Source organism: Salvia hispanica, chromosome 6 (assembly GCF_029641045.1).
Source record: "Salvia hispanica isolate PSC_SH4W2 chromosome 6, Shi_PSC_v1, whole genome shotgun sequence".
Lineage (NCBI taxonomy): Eukaryota > Viridiplantae > Streptophyta > Magnoliopsida > Lamiales > Lamiaceae > Salvia > Salvia hispanica.
In genome coordinates, this window is record NC_142697.1 from 46602099 (window position 1) to 46616443 (window position 14345).

A 14345-nucleotide genomic window follows, 5' to 3' on the forward strand; every position below is an offset into this window, starting at 1 on the left:
AAGATCCTGATATCTTTATTAATTAGTTAATTAGTGATTTATTATATCTATTTTCTTGTTCCTTAAGTTATGGTATTTATCATTATAAATAGGTGTCATTGTTATTCCTTTAGTTCATCGAATCAATGAAATAATCGTTTATCGTCTTTCTTGTTTTCTTTATCGTTTTTTTGCAAACCCTAGTTGTCGACGGGATTTCGCCTCCCGGGACTTCTAATCTATCTTCCGGCATCGCGTTAAGGAGATTATCCTTAACAGTTTGATTGTTGAAATGCTTTAACAATTAGCATTAAACAATTGGAAGGTGCAATGTAAATGGCATCCACGATAGAAAGTTACCAAGTTTTTGAGCCACGCAGCAAGCTTTCAATTTTTATGCATTCAATCTCTTATTATCAATATTCTTTCTTAGCATGAAGCATTTCCTACTCTCTCCCTTTGTGAAATAATACCAATTCTGATTTAGGATATCCACAATTTAAACACTCATTTCTTTTTTCTATTTTAAATAAATAAACGAGTCTCATAATCTACTAAATTTTTTACCCTGTGGAGATTATATTCCTAACCTTTTTAATCTAATATTTTTGAATTTCTTAAAATTTGTGCAAGTCAAAATAAGACTATAAATAAGAGGAAGGAGGGAGTGTATCCGAATTTCAAATTTTGGCGCTCTTTTGCTTAGATTCCACTTTCTCGATAATTGTTTGTTAATTAGGTATTGCAAATATATTGAGTATGTATTCTCTCATTTACAAAGTTAATTGATTCGTATTGCTTTCGAGACGTACCAAGTGAAATGATTCATTTCCTCTTTCGGTAAAAATTAACTTCATATTCTTTCGATAAGAATATGAAGGTTGAGTAGTGGAAATGAAAGGGAAAATGAGTTGGAATCTAACATTATACAGTCTAATCCAAGGCCCAATTTCCCTTTGAATCTCTCAATGGCCCAATAGCATTGATGGAAAATAAGTAAAGCAGAAGTACTGTGAAATAAATAAAGTGAGTAAAATAGGAGAATAAATAGATAAATTAGAAGTATTTATTTAATAGTACAAGATTAATTTTAGTGAATAAACAAAAGTAAAAAGATATAGATTATTTTATGTGGATGAAAGAAGTAGTAATAAACAGTCTAAATTATTCCATCATCAATTTATTTTTCCAAATACTATATACAAAAGCGGAATGTTTACTTTTTTGCTTTAAATTGTTGGTTTCTTTTCTCTTTGTTCCTAATCCTCTTATCTTTTTCATTCTTTTTTATAAAAAATGGTTTTTCACTTTTTTTTAAATCTCTCATTATCAAATTAAACGTTGTAAAAACACAATTATATGCAAAAAAGCAAAAGGCAATGGACAAAGAGAGGTCGAAAGAGAAAGAAGATTCTATAATTAAGTAAATTAATTAATAATGTTATAGTGATACATACTTTGCTTCGATTGGAAATTTCGTATGATTCTCATATTTCAATAAGATAGGGAGTTTTGTATGATATCGTACCGAAAATTGGTAGAAAACCATGAAATTTTTAGTTCATCATGCAGTTTTATTAGTTTTTATTTCTTCACATTATTCCACGACCAAGCTTTTTTTGTTGAAATTGAATTTGATATTAAGTCCGAAAATTATATATGTATGTCATCGCTGGTGAATTAAACGATGACGTCTATTCATACAAAAAACGACTTCATTTGGTTGAAAACTTCGGTCATATATTTATTACACATAGACACCTTATTTTCATGTCTTACGATAGTTGCGAAATAATCCAAACTTCAAAAATTTTCAGCCAATTTAACGAGACCAAAATTTAAGTCGACCATGGTGGATGTCCTAAAGGCATATTTTAATGAAATGCTTTTGGATTTGTGATAAATTATTAAGATGAAAAATATTTCCATTGCTCAAAGGTGTGTATATGTATATATGTTGGTGTGGACACCTCTTCATACGCACACAAACACAAGAAGTAAAAAGAAAATACACACACACCCACATAAGAATGAGTGAGAAAGTAGAAAATGACAGAGAAGAGAAGGAGAGAGAGATGGTTGATCACTGGAGCCACAAGCATCCACTTGCTCTAGTGGAATTTGATGCATTAGTTAGCTGTATTGCTTGTTCACAGCTTTTTAGAATAGGAGAGAGAGGTTATGAATGTAGCCAGAAATGTGAGTCTCCATGTGTACTACATGAAGAATGTGCAGTGGCGCCGAGAAAGATCAGACACGCGATGCACCCTCAACACACACTCGCTCAACAATATGCCCCTACGGATTGGCTAACATTCTGTTCAATCTGTCAAGGCACTTTACAATGCATCTCCTACGGATATACGAGCGCAGAATGCACGTTTGAGGCGCATGTCAGATGCGCACAGGGAAGCGACATGATGTATGGAGCTGAAGATGACGAGCGCAGCATCATACACCATCCAAGTCACCCCAACCATGAATTGAAGCTGTTTAGGAGGTTTTGCACCTTCAAGTGCGATGCTTGCGGAACCACACATTCCAAAGGGAGTTCCTACACATGCCTTGATGTTGATTGTCAGTATTGGATCCATCAGAGATGTGCTTCCTTGCCTCATACCATTCGAAGGGAAGAACACCATCACTCCCTCTCTCTCTCTCTTTCCATGTCCCTCCTCAATATCTCATATATAACTACCGTTGTGAAGTGTGCTGTAAAAGATTAATATCCAAATATTGGATATATCATTGTGAGCTTTGCAGCTATGCTCTCCATCTCATTTGCGCCTTCACCAAATCGCTACACACCACTAGGTATAACTATGTCTTTCTTCATTATGCAATCATCGAAACAAGTTGTTGTTTATAGAATATGTTGAAATGTGTATTTTTGTTTCATTGCATGTAGAGAGGAAGGGATTATGGAGTTTCCAATAAATGATGGGGCTTGGGTGAGGACCTAATTGGAGCTTTTCTAAGGAGACAAGGAGTTGATACAAATTCACTCATCCTTGATCATCAAGATGATGTTGATTATGAGTTCCACCATCACAAACTCACATTAGTCTCCCCCTCATCATTTCAAGAACAAAAGGAAGAAAATAGTGATGATGATGATGAGGAAGACTACTCTTGTAGAGAATCGGAGTTAATATGTAATAGGTGCATTACTCCGATATTTCTGAAACAAGCATCATCATCCTCGTCTTCCTCTTCTTTTTCAGGTAGTAGTAGTAGTAGTAAAGATAACTACTACAACTACATGAGATGTAGCATGAGATCATGCAAATACTATCTTCACTTGGAGTGTTTCCAATTGCCACCTCAGCTCTCTTCTCTTCCTCTCCTCCACAAACATGATCACAGCCTTGTCCTTCGATCCGGTGACATACTTAAACCATGGGAGTGGCAACTATGCAGCATCTGCAATATCGATACAAATGGTCTGTTTTATGTGTGTACAAAATGTTACAACTTCAGAGTAGATATAAAGTGCGCTTCAATGCCGGACACTATACATCACGCAGCTCACCCTCACCGCCCCCTCAACCTTCTCTCCGGAGAAGATACTAACAGACGAGCTTTCTATTCATGTGATGCCTATAATTATAGTCTCATCCTAGGCGGTAGTAATAGCTATGCATGCGGCACCTGTGATTTCATCGTGCACTTTAAATGCGCGATTTTGCCAGCATCAACCGCCAGCCGTAGATGGGACAAGCACCACCCGCTGCTTCTGACGCATGATGCCACTCTAAACCGTCCAGGTGATTTCTACTGCGATCAATGTGAAATACAAATGAATCCCAGGAGTTGGATGTATCACTGTCGCGCCTGCGATATATCCTTCCATCCATCATGCTTTGAAACTACATCCGGCCTGTTTAGAAACATCAAGTTTGGTCAAAAATATGTGATCCCCGGAGCTCACTGCCACGCGCTCACCTATCAAATTCTCACTACAAAACGCTGTTGCAACGATTGTGGTGGATATAAACATGAAGAGCGCGGATTTTACTGTGCATTATGCATCTTCTTCATTTGTCTCTACCACTGCGGTATGAATAGTATAGAATATGATGGCGGCATTGAGCCCGTAGATTGAAAGAGATAAAAACTCAATGTGTGTCTTTTTCTTTTTATATGCTTATGTTTAATTCAATCATGATTGTGGCTTGTATTTGAATGAATATAGAAAAGGGTTTCTCTATAATATTCTCTCTTACTTTACTCCTTTACACTTTAGCTATTTATTTTTCCCTCCATCTGCCAATGAATATTACAAGTTGACCAGGTACGAATTTTAAAAAATGTGAAGAAAGTTGATGGGAAAAATTGGATGTACATGGATCCTGCTTTTGTATATTGGTTTTAATTTCATAATAAAATGTGAGTGAGATGAGTTAATGGAATGTAGACTCCATTATCAAAAGTAGTAAATAGTAAAGTGTGACAAGTATTGGTTGGCAACCAGAAAGGAAACTAGTGATAATTAACGGTGGACGAAGGGAGTACTCTTTCCGTCTCAAGATAGTTGAGAATTTCTTTTGGGCACGAGAATTAAGAAATTAAGGTGTTAAAAGTTAAAGAGGAGGGAGTTTTTTTTTTCCAAAAAAGGTTATCACTCAACTAATTTGGAACAAACTAAAAAGGAATACGACTAAACTAACAAACAATTCAGCTATAGAGTGATGGAAGGAGGACAATCTATTCATTCGATCTTTTTGCCTGAATTAATAAGCAGTCCGTATAACACAATATGGAGTAATAATGCAATGATTGCTTATCCAACTCTCAGATTAATTTAGATAAAGTAAAAGTATAAGTAAAAGAGAAAAGTAAAAAATAAATGACAAAATTTAAGAAAAGCAGCATAGTATAGAAAAAAAGCAGATAGTACTACAATACTTGTCCATTAGAAATAATTTAGAAAAATATAATCCTAATTCACAAATTAATTCATAGTATTCTTCATTGCAAACATATTAAAAATTAATTTTAGAAGCAGATAATCCGAGTTGTGTCAAATAGATTATAGTACTAAATATTAATCTTTAAAAACATGTTAAGTTAAGAAAAAAATACACATGTTACATGCTCTATATCAATAATATATTATAGATAGAAATAAAAATATTTCATCATGAGAATATTAAAAAAATGTTAAATTAGTGACTTTCACGGGCCATTTTTAAAGTTTCGGCACAAACCAGGGACGGATGTACATGCAAATACAGGGGGGCAAATGCCCCACCTCAAAAAAATTCATTAGTGCTATATTGATCATTATTTTTATTTTTTTTTAAATGCCATTATAAATGCCCCTTCTAAAATCCTTAAAATGTCTTTGTATGAAATTTTGCCCCACCTATACAGAATCCGTCACTGGCACAAACCATTTCAACTCTCCGATCTTGTGAGAAACTTGAACTATGGTAGTGGCCACGTTACACGCTCTATGAAAAATATACCAATGGTGTTCCCTTCAGAATAGCTTTGCACATGTTCCCTTCAATGGTCATTCTTGATTCTTAACAGTGGATTAATATTTGAATTAGTATTGCATTAATCTGTACATAAAGAAAATGATAAATAGGTCAATCGAGTGGAATTTATTTACCTTTTATCTTCAACCGAATTATAGTTTACATTTACTTTATATTCGTGAGATAGCCTATATTACTATTTTTATTGTATAATTCACTATACACATATATTGTCTTTTTCATTGTTAAATTGATATTTGTATTGAAGACTAGAAAAATCTAACATCGTTTCCGTTTAATTTAATGAGTGATGAGACATAGACTTAATGAAAGTGAATTTAATTAAACCTAACTGTATCAGGTCACCCACCAAACATTTAGGTAATTCAACTCAATTTTTGGTTACTTTGCTACGTCTCCGTGACAAAGTTAAATTTTACTCCCTCCGTCCCCCAAATTTTGTCATCATTTGACCCAACACGGGTTTTAAGAAATATAATAGAAAGTGGGTTGAAAAAGTTAGTGGAATGTGGTTCCAACCTTTATATATTAGTTTTAAAATAAAATGTGAATAAGAATGAGTTAGTGGAATGTCGGGTTTACTACCAAAAATGGTAAAAGTGAATGGTGACAAATTTTTAGGAACGGACGAAAAAAGAAATAGATGACAAATTTTCAGGGACGGAGGGAGTAATTAAAAGAAGATTCCACATTAGTTTTCAAATATATATGGTTTTGATAAAGACAATCCATATCTATTGGGCTTTCGTGAAAAATCATTGCTACGGCAATGGAAGCTAAGAGAATCCAGCTTTCTCATGTAAACAATCTACAAGAATTGCTCAGAAATACTCCAACTTGTTTACAAGAATTTACTTAAATACTATCCAAGGCTACACGAGACAAAATAGTAAAATATGAATTCAAAAATAATAGTAGTATATAATGCAAAAACAAATGTACATCTAAATTATTATAAATTGACAATCAAAGGATCTCACTACTCACGCTCTATTTCAATTTTAAAGTTGCGATTTGATAAGGCCATCAGAGAATGGTCCTCATCGTATCGCTTGTTGAGGACAACGCAAACTTTAAAAGATACTTCTTCTTCTCCTTGTAATTCCTCTTGTTCCTCGACCATTCTCTTCGCACTTATCACTGATTCTTCACTGCAATCATGCATACCCACGGATTTCAGTGTCGGAATTTCACCAAGTTCTGCAGGGAACTCCTTCAAAGACACCTCATAAAGACGAAGGTGCTCCAGGCATGGGAAGTGAGTGCTCTCCGTCATCCACCATTCCAAGCCACTGCAGATGCTAAGTTCCAAATATTTGAGACTGGGGAACTGGCCTTCCACTGTTTCCCATGTGCATGTTGTGAAAACTCCACCAGTCAACTTGAGCTTTTGAAGAAGGGGCAATGCACTTGCCTTTTCCAATATGTCTTCCATTCTATTTATATACATCGAAAGAGTCAGACTCTTAAGAGAGTGTGGAAAGGTAAGCTTTTGCAACAAAGCACTCCTACCATAGCCTTCGCAGCTGAGAGATTCAAGCTTTTGCAGACGTTCGATATTGTGGAGACAATAGTCATCAACACCAGAATCAATGTCCTCATCATCGCCATACTCAATATCCTCATCATCGCCATCGCCATACTCAATATCCTCATCATCGCCATCGCCATACTCAATATCCTCATCATCGCCATACTCAATATCCTCATCATCACCAGAATCAATTCCCTCAGGTATGGTGAGAAATAGACCCAATTTCTTGATATTAGGAATTCTACGTACCATCATCTCATCACACTTGAAATTACTTACAACTTTGAGTGTTTGTAGATTCTCCATAATCACAATGTTGTTATTCGGAGGATCTGGGAGACGCAATGCTCCTTGTCTGTTCCAGCTATAAATACAGAAATGAACATGCCTAATATGGGACATGTTCCAAATTTCAACCGGTGCATCAACGTCATCTTCAGAATAGACAATTAATGTCTGAAGACTCCAGAGGAGATTGATTGAAGAAGGAAGTTGGGGACCTACTTTGTGACGAACAGCAAGAAACCTCAAATTAACCAAGTTGAACAATTCTCCCGGGGAATACTCGTGTCTATTTGGATGGAAAAATCTGTTGTCTGCTCGCAGTGTCCTCAACAATCTTAAATTGGGAAACAATTGAAATCTTTCACAATCAGTCATATAGGAACGCACGTGTGGTGTAGATCTCGTGGCATCAAGGACTTCCTTCTTAGAAGTGCTTCTCGGGATTACTACATGACGTTGGCTAGACGGCCCTAGAGGATTTTGCTGCCCGACCACATGATACAACCCTTCCTTTTCAGCTTCTCTCAAGCAAAGGTCTCGCAACAAATCGTGGATTTTCAAATACTTCATGCTTCCAGTTCCTCCACACTCGTGAACAAGAATTAGATTTCTCTGAATCAGTTCTTCTAAGTACTCTTTAACTATTGTTTCCAAAGTTTTGTTATTTACTGGTTTAACAAATCCTTTAGAAACCCATAGCCTGATGAGTCTCGAGACTCTAATTTTACTATCTTCCTCAAACATTCCCATATGTACAAAGCATGGCTTAAGATAAACTGGCAAATGGTTGTAGCTCAACTTCAGTATTTTCAAGCAATGCTTATCATTTTCTAAATTCACTAGTGAATTTATGCTTCCCCTAATAGATTCCCAGCATTCCATGGTTCGTTCCAACTTTTCAAGAAGGCCTCCCATCACAACAATTGATAATGGAAGTCCTCCGCAACTCTTCACAATCTTCTTTCCAATTTCCTCCAATTCTAAAGGACAACTTTCCCCCCCAAACACAGTTTTGCAGAATATATTCCAACTAATTTCCTCATCCATAAACTTCATTTGAAGGCTATAATCGTTATCCAATTGAGATCCCAAATTTGATAGCCTAGTTGTCACCATTATCCTACTACCATTCCTATTGTCAGGAAAATAGAGTTGTATCTTATCCCATGCCTCAATACTCCACATATCATCCAACACTATTAGATACCTTCTATGTGATAAACATTTGTGGAGTGATAGTCCTATTTCATCTTCACTCATTTCACTCAACCCTTGTTTAATAGCTTGAGAAAGAATTTCACGAAGAAGTTCTTTTAAGCTAAATTGTTGAGAAATGGTAACCCAAGCACATTTAACAAAATGGATACCTATAAACGGATGTGCATAAACTTTTGTGGCAAGAGTAGTCTTACCAATTCCTCCCATTCCTACGATGGGGATGACTTGGCGACCTGGTTCTCCGTAAATGAGCTTCTCCATGAGTTGAGGCATGACATCATCAAAGCCCACCATGGTTGTGTTGTTCGGCCTAGAGAAAGAAGATGTTGAGGAACCACCATAGACTTGTGTATGATTTTTGAGTGCAACGATCTCCATCACTTCTTTCTTGATTAAATCCATGTCTTCAATCACCTTTTGCAAACTCTCGTGAAAGTCTGCAGATGCTGAGGAATCAGAAGAGGCTGAGACTTGTATCTCTAGCTGATCTTTGATTGCAATGATCTCCATCATGTCTTTCTTGATCAAATCCAAATCCATGTTTGCATATATGGAGGAATTAGCAGATGGCAAGACTTGTTTCTGCAACTGATCTTTGAATGCAAAAATCTCCATCGCTTCATTCTTAAGCAAATCCACGTCTTCTATGAAATTCACCACCTCAGTCTTGAACAAGCCTGCATATGTTGAGGAATTAGCATATGCCAAGACTTGTCTCTGCAGCTGATCTTTGAATGCAAAAATCTCCATGACTTCATTCTTGATGAAATCCATGTGTTGTATCACCTTTAACACAGTCTTATACAAGTTTGCAGAATCTGAGACTTGTCTCTGCAGATGATATTTGAGAGTGAAGATCAGATCCATGTGTTTTTTCACCCTTTTTTCTATCAGTTGAATGCCTTGTCTCATATTCTGCAGAATCTCATACAAGTCTTTTTCAGATATCGAGATATCTGAGACTTCTCTCAGCAGCATACCTTCTTTGACTGCAACGACTGAATCCATGTCTTCTATCACTTCCTTCAAAGCCTCGTACAAGGCTAAGACACCGGGACGAAGCTGCTCCACAATGTGAGATTCGATGACATCTTCAGCCGCATAAACCGCATCAGCAATGCGCATCTCCAACGGATCTGCTTGATCCCCCTCAGCATAAGGAGACTTATACCCTTCGAGAAATTCCTGCAAAAACATAACAATTTCAGTGAGAGATTCAACTTGTTTTTTGTCCATAGAAATCGGAGGGGAAGGATGATGCTCGATCTGATGGATGATCTGCATAACAGAAACTAGAGCAGCGTAAGCGGCCATCTCGATTAGTATAACTTTTTTTTTAGGATGGAAAAATGGTGAAAGAGTAAGAAGGAAGAAGAGGTGAAAAATGAAAGGGGGGACAGGAGAGTGAGTAAAGGTATTGCTTTGATGAATTATTGCCAGCAGATATTATTGTTTAACAACGTTTTGGTTGTTGAAATGCTTTAACAATAATTAGCATTAAACAATTGGAAGGTGCAATGTAAGTGGCATCCACCAAAGAATGTCTCATGTCCTTTCCTTAGAATATTTTGATCTTATAAACTACTCATACTTTTGTAACATCCACAAGAGCATGTGAATAAATCAACAATCTTATCATTATTTATGGATACAACCTATTTTTTTTTTTGTTATTCTATATCCTAATTATATTGACATTCAAATAAATATCTACAGTTAATCATGAAATTTTTTTGAAACTGAAATTTAAATTATTTTTATTAGTATTCCCTCTTATGAAAATAAGTAAGATAAATTATGGAGAAGAACACCATTGTCAACTAGTAGGAGTATTACAATTAAGCAGAGTAGACAGTTGCTAAACATACAGGAATCGTTTATTTGGGGTTCTATTTAATACTAGTATCATGTGCTATCCACATATTAATATATTTTTAAAATATTAATTTTTAATTAATTAAATCAGAATCAATATTAACAAAGAACGATATGAGTAAGAATATTAGTTATATGAGAATAAAAAATCTATACAAATCAACATTGAAGCATAATAAATAAATCACATAATATAATGTTTAAACATTATATCATATATAATCAATAAAATGAAAAGCAATGAAAAAATAATTAAAAAGAACAAAATTAGTCGACCAAAGAAATTGAGAAAGCATTGAAATCATTGAGCATAGGTTGGAATGGTTTAATTACATCAAGCTTTCCTCCTATGGTAAAACCAAAAATGGTATGTTTGAGTTCTATAAGGTAAGTAGATATGTGCGGATATCTAGCTTTAAATGACATATTTATAGGCTAAAATATTATGTACATAATCCTTGATGTAACTGCAAAATTTAGAATCACAGACCCACAAAAATAAGATCAACAAAAAAGGAATGCAAAGCCTCTAAATCTACACAAATTCAACCGAAATTCAAGGGAACACTCACTTGCAATTGTAGTTCATCCTTTCTCCATTCTCCCACTCAATCGCTTGCCTCTCCAACTCAAGAAGAAAAAACGAAAAGGGCGCAGATAGTCTAATCGGACAAGCCACAACAAACGAAGACCATTAGTTAATGGAAATTCGCCAAATATAAAATAAAAAAATAAAAACCTCCCATTCACTTTCCTTTTAATTATACATTTTCAATTTAATATAAATTTTTAAAGTAAATGGCATTTTTATAAACTCCTCCAAAACTCCCCTTTATATATTTATAGATATCTTCGAAATGACTATTTTTTTTTATATAATTATTTGTTCTATTTAAAATGTCATATTAGATTTTGGACTAAATTTTCTATCTTCTTTACTCGTTAAAATATTCAACCATTTTATTTATCTCTATATCACTCTACTCAACAACTCTAACTAAAATTCCATGCCACGCAAAAATATGATCATCTTATTAAGATGGAATGTATATTTTTCTTCTGAAAAACATAAATAATACTAGTAATCCCTTCGTCCATAAAAAATAAAATGATTATGTAATTTGTACCATTTTAATTTAATGTTTCACCCAAATAAATACCATTTTGCGCCTACTAAAACTGCTACAGTTCTACGTTCACGTTTACCTAAAAAACACTTAGAAATTGTTGTCGGCTTTAATAGATATACTTAATATTCAATTTTAATCTTTTATACTATTTCTCACTTGTCAATCAAATGAAATTTGAATAATTAATATAATCCTCCTCTTCTGTTTTGAAAGAAGAGGTGGTTAATTACAAATATCGATATTTGAAACAAATTCTACATATTCTCGGTAAAATGAAAGACTTGAACAATTTAGAATATGGTACAAAGTCTAATACTTCAAGATAATAATAGATAAAACACAAGCAAAACAAATCATGGGCCCTCAATTACATCCATTCCAAACCAAGCCCATTAGCTCAAGATTGAAATCCAAAACCAAGCCCAAATAAGAAGAAACCTTTCCCATTAATGTTTTGCAGAAAAAACCGCATTGGATCTTCTAATTTCCGATCCATGTGACTTTGGAAATTATGCTTATTGCAGCCTCTAATGTAGTATTAGCTAGATATTAAAAAAAAATTATATACTCTGTGCATAATTAGAACACATGCCATCAAAACCAAGTTTATTGGTAATGGGTGAAGGGAGTAATAAGAACCAACAACCCCAATAGCTAACAAAGGATTATAAACTAAATTTAAATCTCAATAATGGAGTAAAGAAAGTTCCACACAAAACTAACAAGAAAAAAGCGAGATAGACTCTTAAGAGACTGTATGGAGCGGTATAATATACACCTCAACAAGACAAACATTGACATAGCATATATGCTTCTGAAAAGTATAGTAATTCGGAAATATGAATTCAAAAATTAATATATAATGCAAAACACATGGGCATCTAAATTATTAATGACAATCAAAGGATCACACGAGTCATGAATTCGAAAATTAATAGTAATCGGTATATAATGCAAAAACAAATCAAAGGATCTCACCAGTAAAGATCTATTTCAACTTTAAAGTTGCGATTTGCTAAGGTCATCAGACAATGGTCCTTGTCGTTGTGCTTGCGGAGGATAACGGAAACTTTAAAAGATAATTCTTCTTCTCCTTGTAATTCCTCTTGTTCCGCGACCATTCTCCTCGCACTTATTACTGATTCTGCACTGCAACGATACATTCTCACGGATTTCAGTGTCGGAATTTCACCAAGTTCTGCAGGGAACACCTTCAAAGATTCTGCGCGAAGACTAAGGTGCTCGAGGCATGGAAAGTGAGAGCTCTCCGTCATCCACCATTCCAAGCCAAAACACCAGCCAAGTTCCAAATTTTTGAGACTAGGGAACTGGCCTTCCACTGTTTCCCATTTGCCTGTTGTGAAAACTCCACCCCACAACTTGAGCTTTTGAAGAAGGGGTAATGCACTTATCTTTTCCAATATGTCTTCCATTCTATTTAAGTACACCCAAAGAGTCAGACTCTTAAGAGAGTGTGGAAAGGTAAGCTTTTGCAACAAAGCACTCGTACCATGGCCTGTCCAGCTGAGAGATTCAAGCTTTTGCAGACGTTCGATGTTCTGGAGACAATAGTCATCACCATCCTCAATATCCTCATAATCAATTGCCAATTTCTTGATATTAGGAATTCTACGAACCATCATCTCATCACACTTGAAATTTCTTACTCCTTTGAGGGTTTGTAGATTCTCCATGATCACAATCTTGTCACTCGGAGGATCTGGGAGACGGTATCCTCCACCGATCTGCCAGCCATTAACATAGATATCAACATGCCTAAGTTGAGACATGTTCCAAATTTCAACCGGTGCATTCATGTTTAAATTCATGTATGGTGGAGGATGAAGAATTAATGTCTGAAGGCTCCAGAGGAGATTGATTGAAGAAGGAAGTTGGGAACCTCCTTTATAACGACCAGCAAAAAACCTCAAATTAACCGACTTGAACAATTCTCTCAGGGAATACACATGTTGTTTTGAAGGAGAAAATTTGTCGTGCGCTCGCAATGTCCTCAACAATCTTAAATCGGGCAACAATTGAACTCTTTTATAATCACTTATACAGGAACGCACATGTGGTGTAGATCTCATGGCATCAATGAATTCCTTCTCTGAAGTGCTTCTCGGAATAAATACACGACGTTGGCTAGACATGTCTAGAGGATTATGGTGCCCGACCACATGATAAAACCTCTCCTTTTCAGCTTCTTTCAAGCAAAAGTCTCTCAACAAATCATGGATTTTCAAGTACTTCATGCTTCCAGTTCTCCTGAACTCGTGAACAAGAATTAGATTTCTCGCAACCAGTTCATCTAAGTACTCTCTAACTATTGTTTCCAAACTTTTGCCATTTACTGGTTTTACAAATCCTTCTGAAACCCATAGCTTGATGAGTGTTGAGACTCGAATTTTACTATCCTCCTCAAACATTCCCATATGTACAAAGCATGGCTTAAGATGAACTGGTAAATGGTTGTAGCTCAACTTCAATATTTTCATGAAATGCATACCATTCTCCAAATTCAATAGTGAATTTATGCTTCTCCTAATAGATTCCCAACATTCTGTGGTTCGTCCTATCTTTGCAATAAGACCTCCCATCACAACAATTGATAATGGAAGTCCTCTGCAATTCCCCACAATCTTCTTTCCAATTTTCTCCAATTCAAAAGGACAACTTTTCCCCCCAAACACAATTTTGCTGAACATATTCCAACTACTTTCTTCATTCATAAATTCCATTTCAAGGCTATAATTGTTATTCAATTGGGAACCCAAATTTGATAGCCTAGTTGTCACCATTATCCGACTACCATTA

At 35.3% G+C, this 14345-nt stretch overlaps 1 protein-coding gene across 1 annotated transcript; it reads right to left on the reverse strand.

Annotated features, from left to right (window-relative positions):
- Window positions 1-6376: 6376 nt before the first annotated feature.
- Window positions 6377-9952, reverse strand: LOC148924009 (putative late blight resistance protein homolog R1A-3). Its single transcript, XM_089061744.1, has one exon. It carries the CDS (start codon window positions 9835-9837, stop codon window positions 6466-6468), a length of 3372 nt encoding a protein of 1123 aa, XP_088917870.1. The 5' UTR covers window positions 9838-9952; the 3' UTR covers window positions 6377-6465.
- Between the last annotated feature and the right edge of the window lie 4393 nt (window positions 9953-14345).